This window comes from Nematostella vectensis, chromosome 6, assembly GCF_932526225.1.
Source record: "Nematostella vectensis chromosome 6, jaNemVect1.1, whole genome shotgun sequence".
Lineage (NCBI taxonomy): Eukaryota > Metazoa > Cnidaria > Anthozoa > Actiniaria > Edwardsiidae > Nematostella > Nematostella vectensis.
In genome coordinates, this window is record NC_064039.1 from 6,868,614 (window position 1) to 6,885,243 (window position 16,630).

Genomic DNA, 16,630 nt, shown 5'->3' on the forward strand with positions numbered 1-16,630 from the left:
ATTCTTTGATTGAAATTGACACACAAGGTTTTTAAGGAAAATGGAGTTACACTTTAAAGTTCACTTTTTTTAGCAAAACATAGTATAAATGCGAAGAGTTGGACACGTAGGGGGAAAGTTGGGTTTAACCCGTGTTTATAGGCTTATTTCGGCCCTCTGCATGGGTTTGTTTTGATTTTGACACCACAAAATAAAGAAAAAATAAACCAATCTTTTTCAACGCAGATCGAGCCAAAAGATTACTTATGGTCACGGAATTTTTCGCGGCAATAATAAACACACAAAAATTATCATGGGGATGATAACATAGACCAAAGATAATAAAATAGATAGATCAGCGTGCTATTATAATCCTTCGGGTTTTGTTGTCTTTAATAAGACGGAGTTTGCTTTAGATTAGCCATTTAGTGAAAAATTATTTTTAACGTCAAGTAACATAAGGACCTCAATTTTTTTTGACAGTAACCAATTTCGCAATAATTGATGCTTTTTCTCATATGGTTTGCCGATCATTCCGATTCGTACAGAAAAAAGCTTTTCCCCAGTTCCCCTCCGCATGAGTCCCCAGGTGTTCTCAGTCTGGGGACAATGGGCTTTGGGTTTCCTGTGGCCTAGACGAAAAATTCCATAGATTAACGATGATGAGCTTATAGGGGTGGTAATAATTCACACAGGTAGGTGCATTCTCGTTCCCAGAGCCCCTCGGTCATGCTTACTCGGAAAACAAGAGCAGCGGAGAAGGCCCTAGGAACGAGAATGTGGTAGGAGCATTTGGTTCATTTGGCAATAAGTCTTGCTTGATATCTCGTGTCAAAAATACATATTTATTAGGAATATAAAACTTTGAATATATTTTATTTTACAGTTTTAAAATTGTTGGGGTACTATAGTTTAATGTAATTGATTGTCGGTGGTGAAGTTGTTGCTTTTTTCTCTGTCCAGGGGCCAACCAAATGACTCGACAAGGGTGGGTATACTCAATGAGCATGTCTGTCAGACGGCTTAGAAGAAAATCTCAATAGGATTGACGTCAGTAAAATGTCCAAAAAATGAATTTGAGAAAAAAAAAACTGTTAAACATAGAAACACCTATTTTATCAAAATAGCACCAGCATTGATAGCTCCAGCTATACTGGCCTTGTATCAATAACCTATGCGGGGTGCTCGCTGTGAAATAGCTACATCTCGCCGGGCGATTTTGGGGCTGTTTTCACGAAGTTTGTAACAGTATACATTGCAGTAATACAGTGAGGGTTCAGTCATGAAAATATCATCTCGACATCATTCATTACCTTGTAACATTGATGTGAATCTCGATTTCCTTTGATTTCTTTTGAGTGAAAAGGCATCCTCTACTATCAAATAAACCTTTAGATATGATAGAAAAATATGGGTTACAAAAGGAAAATTCGATTGATAAAACTCAATCATCTATTTTTTTCTTTCTACTATGACATTATATAAAAGAGGAGCCTCGTTCTTTAACTCCATCTTTTGGTGATGATTTGCTAGAATGTGTGACGTCAGAGTGTGACCGCTCTCTCTCGTCTTGGCGAGTTGCCAGTTCTTTTGAATTTGGAGTTGTGCCTTTATCATCGTTAGTGTTTCCATCACCATCATCGTCTTCGCCAAACCGTACACGACTGCTACGCCGGACATCACATTCAAACGACTCGTTCCCAGTTTCCGACGTGTCAGCACTACCCAGTGGATATATCTCAATTTCGTGGAACTGTGAATCGTTTTCGTTCCCATTTCCGATGTCAAATGATTCATTCACTACTCCGTTATTTCTGTCATCAAGAGGATATATATCGATCTCGTTATCATCCGCTTTGCTCACATCTAGGGCTCCATTAGTCAACCCCCGTGTTCTCTCTGTGCTGGCAGCAGCACTAGGAGCAGATCCATTCATACTTAGCGCGTCCATGTTTATTGACAACAAGCCGTGCGCTATGCCTTTGGCGGGTGCTTTAGGGTCGGCAGCCTTGCTACCCTTGGTTATGGCTTTCTTATAACTATCCCTCATGTCGTACATACCAGGAGGCACGATCTGATCAGGATAGAGTACTGACTGGGATTCATCAAAGCTGGATTGAGTACGTACAAATCTCTTGCGCGCTGTGTTAGCATAAGTTGATTGTGAATGAAGATACTGTTGATTTAACGGTATGTCCTTCCCACAGATGCTATAAATGATCCTTTTAAATGCTAGTCTAAAATCCCGATTCCGAAAACCGTAGACTATGGGATTACATGCCGAGTTGCCGTACTGCATCCATTTGATTATTGCGCGGAAGACGTCAGGTACGGATCCGCATAGTTTGAAGGTCGGGTCGAGATCACCACAAATCGAATAAAAAAAGTTGAGTGCGAAGAACGGGGCCCAGGCGAACGTAAACAGACCAATGACCACAGCAACTGTTGTAGCAATGCGCAAATCCTGAGAAAAGTTAACCACCTTGGTAAGACAATAGAAGAAGAGAGTATTCTATTAACAACCTAACATACTGTACCACGAAGTCCGCACCGCACTAGGGACCATCTGCACAGTGAGTGATACACTAACACACTACAACACACAAGCTGTACCTAGAGACCACCTGCACAGTGAGCCATACACTAACACACTGCACCACACAAGCTGTACCAAGAGACCACCTGCACAGTTAGACATACACTAACACACTGCACCACACAAGCTGTACCTAGGGACCACCTGCACAGTGAGCCATACACTAACACACTGCACCACACAAGCTGTACCTAGGGACCACCTGCACAGTGAGCGATGTACTGACACACTACACCACACAAGCTGTACCTAGGGATCACATGCACAGTGAGACATACACTAACATACACCACACAAGCTGTACCTAGGGACCACCTGCACAGTGAACCATGCACTGACACACTACACCACACAAGCTGTACCTAGGGACCACCTGCACAGTGAGCCATGCACTAACACACTACACCACACAAGCTGTACCTAGGGATCACCTGCTCAGTGAGCCATACACTAACACACTGCACCACACAAGCTGTACCTAGGGATCACATGCACAGTGAACCATTCCTTAATACACTATACGCAGTCGCAAAATACTACCCCTTTTCCATAGGTTATAAATGACCTTGGTACATGCCTACCAGCCGCCCCCCCTCCCCCCCGCCCCACCCCCACAAATACCTTTTATGGCTGAAATGTTACTTTCTACGGCTCTGTGCAATGAGCCATGCATAAATCAAGTTTAATCTGGAAAGACCTGAGAAGAAAGATTGGTTTGCAAATGAAAAAATAGTAACAACTGACCTTACGAAAGGATCTTACGCCTCGTCCGCGCGCATGCTTGGTAGCGATTCTAAAGATGACAGCATAAGTTCCAAAAATAATAATAACAGGAACCAGGAAGAAAGCGGTGGCGAGAATGACTGGATATCTCTTCTGCATAACTCTTCCTTTCATAATAAATTGCAGGCAGCCCGCTAGTATGGCGAGACACCATGCCAACAGAATCAGTGCTACCACAACACCTGTATAAAGATTTGATTAGTAACATGTTTCGACTAACCCAGTACGTGCCAAATATGGTAAAACGCTTCGGCTGCGAAATACGCATACAATTAAGTATACAAAATATGGACTCTCAAACACTTATTGCCTACTAAACACAAGGAAGTGTTTAGTAGATACTCATATACTCATGTTAATATGCAGAGGCGTTAAGTTAGGCACTTAGGACGGTATGGCTAAAAGATGCATTGAGCAATTCCCCCCTTTTGGGCATCCCCAACCTCCCCCCCCCCCCCCCCCCCCCCTTGTATGTAGCTTTAATTAATCTGTACTTAAATTGGGAATGAGGGAGGGAAGAAAGCCCACAACGCAGACCACGCGACCCTGGGTCCGAGGTTGCTGCATGAGTTCTCAGAAACACCATTCTTTTGAACCGACGTACAGAGGTGCAGTAATTTCAGCGGATAGCACACTACTTACGTTTACGGATATTCCTATGCTGAATGGGCCGTAACAGAGCATAGCACCTCTCCATGCTGATCAAGGTCAAGTTCAAGATTGACGACACACCAACAATGATATCAAAAGTCAACCAGAACTTATATTCAATCATCTTGGTGAGCCTTAAGGAAGGAAGCATTGAGAAGTAGACCCATAGCGGGATGGAGATGGTGCCAATGGACATGTCCGCAATGGCTAAGGACATAATGAAGTAATTAGTCGTTGTCCTGAGTCGACGGTTAATTTTAAATGACCCAATCACAAGCGAGTTTCCTATGACGATTAAAGCGATCAGGATGGCGTAGAAGACGGCGGCGACGATGTCTCCAGTCGTAACTCCTTCTTGAGGGGGCAAGAATGGCGGGATCGGTTTGAATGTGCCGTTGCTGCTGTTTCCAGCACTATGATTGCCGAAGACACTTGTGAAGGTTGGAATAACCGTTCCTATGGAGTCTAGGCTTTGAGAAGCAGTCGTCAGGTTAACATTTGGCGCTCCTGTTACCACAAGGAAAGGCGTTGCTGTTACGCTAAGATATGCACTTCCGGTATGGTTAAGATAAGGTGTCGCAGTAATGTCGAAGTAAGTTATGCTAGAAAAGTTGTTGTAAGGTGACGCGCTGAGGGTGAAGCCGGCTGTGTTGGTTGCCAGCAGGGTGGTCGTGTGGTAGGTTGCTGTTGATGCACTCGAGTTGAGGTCCATGTTGGCGGACCCCTAGCAGTACTTGCTTATCTGTGAAATGAAACAAAGACTTACCAGTTTCTACTCATGTTTGGTACTCATTCCCATAAGCGATTTGCACTAAGAAGTCTCGTGACTTTTTCAGTGGCAAATTCAAGGAAAAATAAACACAAAAATGGCTTTGTCCGTCGAGCCAAAGAGCCACGAAAAAAATCTCTCAATGAAAATAAGCCCTTTATGACAAAAAAAAACTTTCTGGCCGATTACTAAGCGCTGAAATAACTTGCTTTTTGGCGGCCAGGGGGTGCGTACACCACTATATACGCGCCTGAAGTCACAAAGCAGTTTTATTAATAGGGCGTGGGTTAGATTTAACGGAAAATGCATGAAGTTCTGGAAGAAGTCCGCATAATGTCTTATAATGTGGGTTTCCATAGATCGGAGTAGTAGAGTACTCATGTTTTCACGAGATAATGAATATTTCACGAACGAGCAGTTCATTACACATCGATAAAGCACAAATGTTTGGATTAGCACATTATCGGTCACCCTCCATAACCGTGACCTAGCCCTTGACAAGCCATCTTATGGTCTATGCTCCTGAAAACACATTTTCCTTCCTTAGATATTTCATAAATAATTGCAGCAAACATGACATCTGAAGGCCCCGAAGGGCATGCCTCTACAGAAGTTGAAAACTCGAAACTTCGATAAATCGAGCATATCCAACTTACTCAAAATAGTTTTTGTTTCCCTCTTCAATACTTTTTTTATTATTAGAACGCCTGATAAAATATTTTCGGTTCCTTCGCAGATGATTCCTCGGATTAAGCAGTGAAACTAAGCTAACAGCTGCAAATTATCTCATTATTCCCAAGAAGGCTCATGATAACCCAGAAAAATGTGAGCGAAAAATCCATAAAACATTTCAAGGATTACGTAGCTTTGTTGGATTGTCAAGCAAAAAATAACCTCTACGCATCCATCAACTATGTGGCACAGCTTTGACATTGTTATTTCTACCACACGAATCCTCTAATAAATATAAAATTACGATGTTACCTGTTTGGAGAAAGTGGAGAAAATCCTAAATGTTTGCTTCTGAGATTTGCCGAGCAAGACGTGGTAACACTGATAAAATCCGAATATTGTGTAGCGTGAAATACTCTGGCTTGCGGGCTAGCATTTACAGGCACCCAATACACCGTATATATAGTATAGTATCATATGAGATGTACTTGAGCTCCAGGACACATACCTGATGTTATCTTATCTTATGTCTGAGTTTTGCTAAACTACACTTCAAAACCTCAAGAAAGTAAATGAAGTTACGTGCACATTTGTGTAAAAACGAAGCCCAATACACGCCTAAGGAGTTAGCCCACCTTTGCACATTGATTAATTGACTTCCTATGGCTTTTATGGGCGGTTTTTGGATTAAAATCTACTGTTGCATTTCTATTCATCAGAACTTTTATTATTAGTTTTGCTGAAGGAATTTTGTAAATATAATTAAATTTCAAAAAGTAAAGAGGTTTGCGATAACAGTGCTAATAAGCGATTCATGATTAGTGGAAATCCAGCATTCTAATAAAAGGAGAACAAATTTTATTTTTCAAAATATTGGATTCTCGAAGCTCATTGATTGTTTGATGCAATATTTACCCTCGGTTTAAGCTTTGAATCTAACAACGAATTCGAGAATTCTTTACAATGGTAAAATTTCGACTCCCCATTATCGCTGTTATCGGGTGGGTGCTTGTGCGATCTTATAGCGGTCACGTGACAACAACATCCAAAGAATCAAATGAAGAACGCTTCTTAAATTTGAGAACAAGAAATGAGATTCGCTTTTTATTACCATTTTTCAAGTTATACTAGAACAATATAATCAGAATAAAGTGAAAACATAGCAAATATGCGATTTCGATTTGATTATTAACTTCAAACATATCGGCATTTAATCAGAAGATTTAAGTGCTTATAACCTTTAGATTTGGCTAGGGCTAGCAATATGCGAAAGCTACAATCCATGATGAATAAAAATACATTTTTCACACAAAAAATATGGAAGAACACAGCACTTCATATCATAACATAAAGCTCTCTGTCATATATCGACTACCTTATTAAATAAACTAATAATGAATATTACACAATCGAAAGCAAATATGGTCAGAATGGAAAACTCTGATACACAGGTAATAAAAAATACCCAAGAAAAGTAACAAAAATATTAGCTAGAGCCAGATATAGTCTTAAGTTATTGTTAGTTATAAAGTCAGTTACATCGGAAAAAGAAAGACCATTAATATCCTCACAATACTCACATTTGAGATGTAGTCCTTGTCTTCGAACGGGTGTCAAAGAGTGCTGTCGGAAGCCCGAGGTTCGGATACTGGGCTTTGTCTCATTATCGGCAAGTTATGACTTTATTATCACCAAAATGATATCGAACCTACCAGAATTACTCAATCTTAATAGGTCACTATTGACTTAAGGACAAAATGACTGTACTTTGTCATGTAATGGACCGATTTTTCTTTTTCTTCTGCTATAAGTAATTTGTACGACTTACGGATAAAAGTACATTCAACAGTCAAGATATAGCGCTAGACTAACATGAAGAAAAGTAGTATCAATAATGACTGCCGACAAAGGAGCAATATAAAAATCATCTTATATACCGGAAGACATTAAACGAAAAAAATACTTCTTGGGAAAAACGGGATCTGGTAAAGGGGAAGTAAGAGAAAATGGAACATGGAACACTCTATCCATCAACGAAACAAACCCTCAATAATAGAGTTGTTTTTTTAATTCTCGGTTGCGATTGGGTGTTTGGGTGGATTTGTATTCTTTCCCTTTACATTGCAATAGCGGTGAACCAATCAATGGCCGAGCTTACGAAACAACGAACTTGAACAAAATCTTTTCCTCCATCTGTCTATACCGGCTCCGGTTAATTTAGTTGATCTAATTGACCAGAAGGCTTAGAGCTATATCGCGTTGCACCAAAGAAAGTTTCTTAGTGAGAATGAAAATGAAAAAAAAAACAGATATAGAATAGTATAAACAATACAAGAAGTAATTTGCAAAGAATTGGGCAAAAATGCAATGAAACTTTGAGAAAAGAGACTCGTGTTTAAGCACAAAAAGTTCGAACTATCTGGAATCCGAGTTGGTATATATATTCCAGTTAATGATACCGCCTCTTTTCCTTCACTAAAACACTTCACGTACTGAGAGGCACTTAAAAATGCTATGTACTTCCTTCTTTAAAAATGCTATGCAATTCCCCATCAGAAGAGTTAAATAAGGTAATATAAGTAAAAGCTAAAATTATCTGGCGGATATGTATTCGATATATACTCTATTTCGCAGGTAATGGAACTGTTCCTTTCTTGTTTTTTTTTTTTTTTTTTTTTTTTGTTTTTTCCATTTTTTCGTTTAAAATGCTGTGGATTTATTTTTTTCAAGCTTTTTTTATCTTCCCGTCAATTTTCATCTTAATTATACGCAAACAAATAACCACTACAACCATCATCAACATCATTATAACAGTATAATCAGCATCGTCATCACAGTCAACAGCATAATATTAACGACCCTGATCTAAAACAACAACCAACAACAATAATTACCTAGTTCTTACTGTCAATTAACCATCGGTTTTTTATCTTCACACACCAATTATTACCGAAAAGTCGTGATCCTGATCAAAAAAATAGGAGAACGAGTTTGAAAATACCTTTATAAACTTTTAAAGGCTTATGACGTGGCCTTATGATTTGCAAATGTCCAAAATGCATATTTTCTTTTTCTTACGCAGTTTTTCGCTTGTATACACTGATAGCTAGAGCTTATTTGCGTACATTGATCAAATATGTGCGGTGCTCTATTTCCGCATAGAAAGCTCCAAGACAGCTCTGGGTCAATATTAAATAGAGTCTACATTCTCTGTTTTGAATAAGTAACTCTAATCCGACACTTCTGTCTTTCTCGATTTCTCAATTTGTGTACTTCCGATTTTAACACCTCTTTTTATCATTTACGGCACCTGTACGCAAGTCAAAGCGGATCAGATTAAAAGCAAAGATCTTTCAGCACTTAGTGGTTCTATGTTCGTCAATAGAAAGAATCTATGGCACTTTATAGTTCTACTGGCATAGAACAAAATGCATCTTATCATGCCAGTAAATAGCGTCTTGTGCCTTCTTTTTCCTTTTCTGAACCAGTGAATTTTTTAATTGGGAGCTTTTAAAAATACTAAGCAAAAATAACTTCTTACAAGGATATGTGCTAAAAGTTTTCTAGAGGGAACACATATATACATATATGTTAAAGAGGGTCCTCTCACGAGCCCGAGTATTGAAAAAGGGAGTTTGAGTCATTCGATCTTATTTTATTTTGTTGAGGTTTTGAGCCTGTAATAATGCCACTTACTCGTAAGCTTTAATCGGTCCAAATAGCACAAACTCTGACGTAAACATCGTGGATAACGTTTGGTTTGGTGTCAAAGAAAACACAAGTTTTGCTGCTATTATATAGAACAGGGCCTTTTTGTATCCTAGTTAAGAGAAGTACTGTAGAATATGCGGTAGCTCTCGTTAATGTTTTATTTTAGGCAAAACTCTACTACCACAGAGTTACGAATAGACTGAAAAACATTCTAAGCCTATCTATATGTAACTGTCATCTAGAAAAGTATGTTTTAGGATCCTAAGAAAAGCAAGACAAGTCAAACGAGCTTTTACAATTAACACATTTAACGTCAATTATCTTTTTAATGTTCAGGATGTCGAATTTGATCCACTTATTCCAAGAGAAAAGTTTGTTGTCTAAATGATTGTCAGTTTATGTCAGCATTTGCTCACCAAAAGTGCGTCTGAAGGACCGTGTTAACTCTAAATAAGCAATTTCCGAAGTAAATTGTTTTCACTAAAAACTAAACTATTATTTCTGAACCGCCTTAGCAATAATACGTTTACCCCTGCCACATTAGTTTTGTCAGATAAAAATATCTTAATGGCTCGGTGTCACAGTGCATAAAAGCGCAAGGAAATCGATAACTTGCTATAATTGTGGAGAAGCATGAAAAATAAAGCCTTGCTTTCAACAAACGTACAGTTCCTTAGAGTTCATTTGTGTTCCAGTTTCGAATAGGAATAAAAAATAACGGATCTAAAGGTCATGAACACTATAAAACATAAAGTAATGAAAATGACTTAGCCTAGAGATCTTGAGATGTGGGGAGTTAAGTTCGAAACAGTACCAAATTCTTTGATCTCTTGTACACCTTTCAGCAGCCCAACAACTTGTTTATTAAATCTAAATGGTTTTCGATTAATTCGTTTTGTTCCAAGTAATTAACTCAAAATAACTAACAAGAAAAACGGCTAAATGTTAATCAGCGTTTGAACATTCACGCCAATAATCATGGATAAATACCTCAAACTTGCTTCAAGCAACGAGAGCATGACGTCCAATCCTTGAATTGTCGAGTTTCCTGAACTTCAAATGGTAGTAAATCATAGAAAATGTCTCGATTAATAGCTTTTATTGCTGCTGTTTTTTTGGGTGTCTTCTCGACATGGGAAACGTCTCCGAAGAATGCGGTGTTTGATTTGATTTCTAAAAGTAATCTCATGTTTATGCTAATTCGCCACCAAAAGGACTGTTTTACTCACTTGCAATGTCAATAAAAATAACACTTTTGCCGCCGACACTGCTACTACAAACAATAAGGCAGGTAAACAGTTCCTTAAACTGGCACATGTTATCCAGTCAAAAACTGCTTGAACTGCTTCCACTCATAAAAATAAAACGAGAATATGAAACTTTTCGGCGCTATTTTGGAATGCGAGATGTTGGGTTTGCTGTTGAGAAATGTACAGAAGTACAGTAAGTACATTGAAAAAAAAAACTTTGAAAAATTGTGGTGATGCAATGTTATTACTCTTCGCGTAGGACAGCTCGAAAAAGTTATTCTTCGATCATTAGAAATAGCAGAAAAGTTTACTATTTTTTATTTCAAAATGTGTTACTCGCAAGTATAACCAAACTATATCAAACTCAAATCACGCAATTTCTCACTTTCTAGCTCTCTATACTTCTCAGATGACTCAACTCCACTCGAACTTTCATTACGATGAAACTTGTGGATTTTGATAGACTTTGTTTCCTACTTCGGTTGTTTATTATTCCTTCCCATTATGGAAAAGTATACTTTGTTTTTTATGGATATGAAAATATTAGCATTTTCCCCGTAAAAAAGGAAGGCGCGTACCCAGGATTGGCTGACAGGAAGTGCGCAGTCATAGGTATCATATATACTGGAGAAAGGTAGTTTTTGAAGATTCCTTAATAAAAAATGACCCACTTTTTGGCCAGCAAGGGGGGGGGGCTGCGCGCGCACCCTGCGCGCCTCCCTGTGTACGCGCCTGAAATTGCACCCCTCGTCTACTCCCAAAATACTTCCCTGTCACATTTAACCTGAAACAAGGCTATAAAGCGCAGTTATGTCTCCAAAATCTCTGATCCTGTAACCCTCCTCTTCTCCCTAAGGTGCTGGTAAGATAAGGACGCAAAATGTTTTCATATAAAAGTTAGATGTTCTACTGGTACGCATGCTTAAACAAACAAACAAATAAACAATAACGCCTGATAGCGATCGCAAGGTATGCTGGGACTTCCGGCTATGTGGGCGATCGGGCCTGTTGAAACTGTGCCAACAATTTGCAGCCTCCCATTTCCCCAAAATAGAAATCCCTTGAATGTACCGAGACTCAGGGTACAAATTACAAATCGCATGCGTGATGATCAAAAGTGTTTGGCGAGAGGACGTCGGCGAGGAACATTTAAAGAATACATGACCAGGCAGGCAGAGGTAATCAGGTTATGTGAAACTAAACTTAACGTCTCAAATATACTACGTTCAAGAGGTTACAAACTCAGTTCAAGAGCTCTCGAATCAGCCTTCTAACTAATGGAGGCGTTTTAGGCAAGCAAATCAATGACAAAATTTCGTTCATCGGGTAATCGCAAGCGCTCTGATCGTTCTGATCCGGGTTAGATTACCATCCAAATCTCTAATGCTCTTACATGTGTGCAGAGGGTTCAAATGTTGCCCCTGCTCCGCTCCATGAGATAAGGAAGGCGAAGTGCTGACCATGGACTGACCTTAGAGTACCTTGTGTGGGCTGGAGCCTTAGCTTCGCTTTCGAGCTTGAGAGATCACGCTGGCTTTCAGGTGACAAGTTGATGCTTACATTCATCAGTAATTTGAGCTTGCGTTCAGAATACATACAAAACGTTTGCTTCTATGGGCTACCTGTGGTGCATAATTTATGGAAGTGGGGTTTATCATCAAAAAACATCGCCAAAGAACACTATCTGTAAATTATAATACAGTGTTTGGAACTGCAAGTACGACCAGTACGAGAAAATACAAAAGAAATGGAAGTAATAGAACAACACAGAATTTTCTTTTTTACTTCACGATCACGTCGAATCAACCCTAAAACACTTTTTTTAGGATTAAGATTATGCGCATGAAAAAAAGCAGTAGAGGAAACAATTAGAGCTCTTGCAGTGAAATGATTGACTATATCAACTGACAGTCTCAGTTCTATATTTACAAACAAATTTGTGTTTGTGTCCTGAAGACGAAAGAGGCCATGTTCTTATTTTAACCCCCTTTTGTGCTAGTAGAAGTGTCCCACTGGTTTACTGAATCGAAGTACCAGCCCCCTGATACAATCATAAAAGGTTGCCATGGCACAAGCCTGGTAACATGCAATCGTCGTTTTGTTTTCTCTCGTGACATCTCCGAACTTAGTTAAGCTTCATAACAGCTTTAAAAACCAACGATTGTGGTTGATCGCTTAACAAACTACTAATTTAAAGTTTATAGCACCCAAGTTGACCAAAACTTATATACACGGTAATTTTTTCTCTCAAATCAATCATATAGTTTTACGATGTTAAAAAATGAAACATTGATTTCACAATTTTGAATTAGACTAATAATGACTTGCATTATGCGGTACAATTTTTTATAAACTCCACGAGGGTAATTTTGATAAACAATACCCTGATTGTTCAACATTCAACCTAAGGTCGACCACCGTCTTCTATTTTACTACCTAGTAAAGTCAATCAAAACATTTACTGTATATATGTTAAGCTAAGCATTCGCTGTCCTAATTGCTTAATAAATTAAAGTTTTTCTCGCTCGGATATCCCAATTCGCGAACTGTCTTCTTAAATATAGGAAAGGAAAGGAAATAAAAGGGAGATTTCGCCCTCGAGGAAAAAAACCGAACTATATTAGACTATTTTCGACAAAATTAACTGTTATTTGCTCTTTTTTCGCCACACGTCGGTTACATACAAAACAATGGGAATGACAGTAGAACAAACAGACTTTTGGGGCACCCACCTTTAACGACGTAGGAGAAGAATCTATATCACACATGGAAGCGAGATGTAGTAATAATACAATCTTGTAAACTCTGCGTCTTGCATTTTAAGGGAATAGATCAGTCGTTCGTGTACGCCAGTTGCCGCTACGCCGCCTCCGCAGCTGCAGCCATCTTCCGTAGATTCAGCTGTCCCGAGTAGAATGTTCTTCATTATAACACGCGGCCTACTTGTGAATGGACCACTTCCGATAAACATAAAACAACAAACCGGTGGAATCTTCCACGTGCGTGTAACACAGATAATCGATGAAAAACGAAAGAAGTAAAACGAGAGTGTGTCATTTATCCAAACCTCGGCAAATTATACCGAAGCAATAATCTTGTTTGTACTAGCAATTGTATTTAAACAAGACGAGTCGTCGCTGTCATCCTATTGACAAATCGCATAGCGTATGCATTGAGATCCACACAAATGCGTGTTTTCAGTAATGAGGGACCGCGTCCTACCACTTATAATTTTGTATCAACGAGCATTGCAGACATATAGCATGCGGAGTATAAAGTTTGATGAGAACACATAGATACTGTACATGGCGACCACTAATAGCTTCTGCATACGGCGACTACTCATAGCATTGAGCACAACACCTAGTGCGTACATGACGAGCACTGCGCACATGATCTAGTGTGTAGATGACGAGCACTGCGAACATCACCTACTGTGTACATGACGAGCACTGCGCACATCACCTAGTGCGTACTTGGTGAGCACTGCACACATCACCTAGTGTGTACATAATGAGCACAGCGCACATTACCTTGTGTAATTGACGAGCACTGCGCAAATCACCTTGTGTGTACATGACGAGCACTACGCACATCACCTAGTGTGTATATGACGAGCACTGCGCACATCACCTAGTGTGTACATAACGAGCACTGCGCACATCACCTAGTGTGTAAATGACGAGCACTGCGCACATCACATAGTGTACATGACGAGCACTGCGCACATCACCTAGTGTGTACATGATGAGCACTGCGCACATCACCTAGTGTGTACATGATGAGCACTGCGCACATCACATAGTGTGTATATGACGAGCACTGCGCACATCACCTAGTGTGTACATGACGAGCACTGCGCACATCACCTATTGTGTACATTTCGAACACAGCGCACTTCACCCAATGTGTACATGACGAGCACTGCGCACATGACCTAGTGTGTACATGATGACCACTGCGCACATCACCTAGTGTGTATATGACGAGCACTGCGCACATCACCTAGTGTGTACATAACGAGCACTGCGCACATCACCTAGTGTGTATATGACGAGCACTGCGCACATCACCTAGTGTGTATATGACGAGCACTGCGCACATCACCTAGTTTGTAAATGACGAGCACTGCGCACATCACCTAGTTTGTACATGACGAGCACTGCGCACATCACCTAGTGTGTACTTGTTTAGCACTGCGCATATTACCTAGTGTGTAATTGACGAGCACTGCGCGCATCACCTAGTTTGTACATGACGAGCACTGCGCACATCACCTAGTGTGTACATGACGAGCACTGCGCACATCACCTATTGTGTACATTTCGAACACAGCGCACTTCACCCAGTGTGTACATGACGAGCACTGCGCACATGACCTAGTGTGTACATAATGAGCACTGCGCACATCACCTAGTGTGTATATGACGAGCACTGCGCACATCACCTAGTGTGTACATGACGAGCACTGCGCACATCACCTAGTGTGTATATGACGAGCACTGCGCACATCACTTAGTGCGTACTTGTTCAGCACTGCGCATTACCTAGTGTGTAATTGAGGAGAACTGCACACATCACCCAGTGTGTATATGACGAGCACTGCGCACATCACCGAGTGCGTACTTGTTGAGCACTGAGCACATCACCTAGTGTGTACTTGTTTAGCACTGCGCATATTACCTAGTGTGTAATTGAGGAGAACTGCACACATCACCTAGTGTGTACATGACGAGCACTGCGGACATCATCTAGTGTGTACATGACTCATTATTAGTAGAAGTGTTCGCTTTAAATCATTGCTTTATTTTTTAACAATACACCCCATATTTATGCTTTTTATGCACATAGACAACGTGTTTTAGTTATTTTAATGTTATCTAAGACAGCTTCCTAACAAGCGTTTGTCAGCTTGCACTGTTTGTCACTTGTCATTTGGTTACTCATGTAAGATGCACATCTTAATTCTGATATTTGCTGTTGTCCAGAGTTCCTCATAGCAAGTGCCATCTCATTACTAGAGACTCCATTACTCGCCTCACCTGAAACGCGTGCAATAAACTGATCCATAGCACGCCCCGTTGCGACAAGATTACAACATAAAATATGCTTAAACGCCACTCTAAAATCCTTGTTCAGTAATCCGTATATGGGAGGGTTAAGTAATGAGTTCCCGTAGTGTAACCATTTGACAACAAGAATGATTTCCGGCTTAATGTAAGGACACTCAATACACATACTGTAAATACCATTAATAAGTACAAACGGCGCCCAGCACAACGCAAACGCTCCTACGACCGCGGCTAGAGTCTTCGCAGCCTTGAGTTCCGTCACGAAACTGTACCGCGACGCGCGCGTCTTCCGTGAGTTTGAAGTGTTGATTTGACGCGTCTGGCGTAACGCAACGCGGAACACAATAGAGTACGCGCTGATGATTATTAACAAAGGAACCCAGAAGTACACGATGGAGGAAATGAAGTTAAAGATGCGGTACTGCCATAGGAGATAGCTCGCTACTGCCATGAGTACAGAGTACACCCAGATACACGCGATAGTCGAGTTCACACGGACCGAGGTGATGTACTGATAATACATCAGAGGTTTGGTTATACATAGAAATCTATCAAGGCTGATCGCTACGAGGTTCCCTATCGACGCGGTGCCGACTAGGATATCCATAGCAGTCCATACTCTGAATAGGACCGGGTTTTCAGCCCATATAGTACCAGTGAGTATATACGCAAGCCACAGCGGCATGGAAAACAGAGCCACGCCCAGATCTGTACACGCCAGCGATACCACGAAGAAGTTAGTAGCGGTCCTTATTCGGGAGTAGGCGATGAATGACGCGATCACCAAGGCGTTGCCCGTGATAGTACCCAGTATTAGGAAGACGGTGAATATCGATGTCCCGATGCGGAAGGAGAGGCTATACTGAGGTGATGTCAACACTGACGATGAGTTATCCATAATGTTATACCACACTTGTAGAACAACGATTAACGCTTTAGATGACAGCTATGGTTACTCACAACACTTAAACGCCAAGTGCCTCGTAGAAAGAGTTTCTTTTCAAAATTTGAACTATAATAAGACGAATGATACCCTTGATGGGGACATTAAAAGCACTTTATCGCCCTCGAACACTTGAACGCTCGCGTGTCTCCTTTTAAGAGTTGTTCAAAATCACTGTCCTGTTTTCAGCGTCTTTTGTAAACA

At 40.4% G+C, this 16,630-nt stretch overlaps 2 protein-coding genes across 7 annotated transcripts; both read right to left on the reverse strand.

Moving 5' to 3' along the window:
• Positions 1–803: 803 nt before the first annotated feature.
• On the reverse strand, positions 804–13,471 carry LOC5515082 (dopamine receptor 1). 6 transcript variants are annotated; one of them, XM_032384736.2, is made up of 4 exons: positions 13,144–13,471; positions 4,001–4,751; positions 3,320–3,540; positions 804–2,443 (listed from the first exon to the last, which is right to left on the reverse strand). In XM_032384736.2, the coding sequence occupies exons 2-4, from the start codon at positions 4,719–4,721 to the stop codon at positions 1,457–1,459; spliced, it is 1,929 nt and encodes a 642-aa protein (XP_032240627.2). In that variant the 5' UTR covers positions 4,722–4,751; positions 13,144–13,471; the 3' UTR covers positions 804–1,456. The 6 variants fall into 6 exon arrangements, with proteins under 6 accessions (XP_032240627.2, XP_048585107.1, XP_032240626.2 ...); XM_048729150.1 differs by lacking the exon at positions 13,144–13,471 and adding an exon at positions 11,893–12,074; XM_032384735.2 differs by lacking the exon at positions 13,144–13,471 and adding an exon at positions 11,883–12,074.
• Positions 13,472–15,196: 1,725 nt separating this feature from the next.
• Positions 15,197–16,609, reverse strand: LOC5515038 (octopamine receptor). Its single transcript, XM_048729154.1, has one exon. The coding sequence runs from the start codon at positions 16,379–16,381 to the stop codon at positions 15,305–15,307; it is 1,077 nt and encodes a 358-aa protein (XP_048585111.1). The 5' UTR covers positions 16,382–16,609; the 3' UTR covers positions 15,197–15,304.
• Between the last annotated feature and the right edge of the window lie 21 nt (positions 16,610–16,630).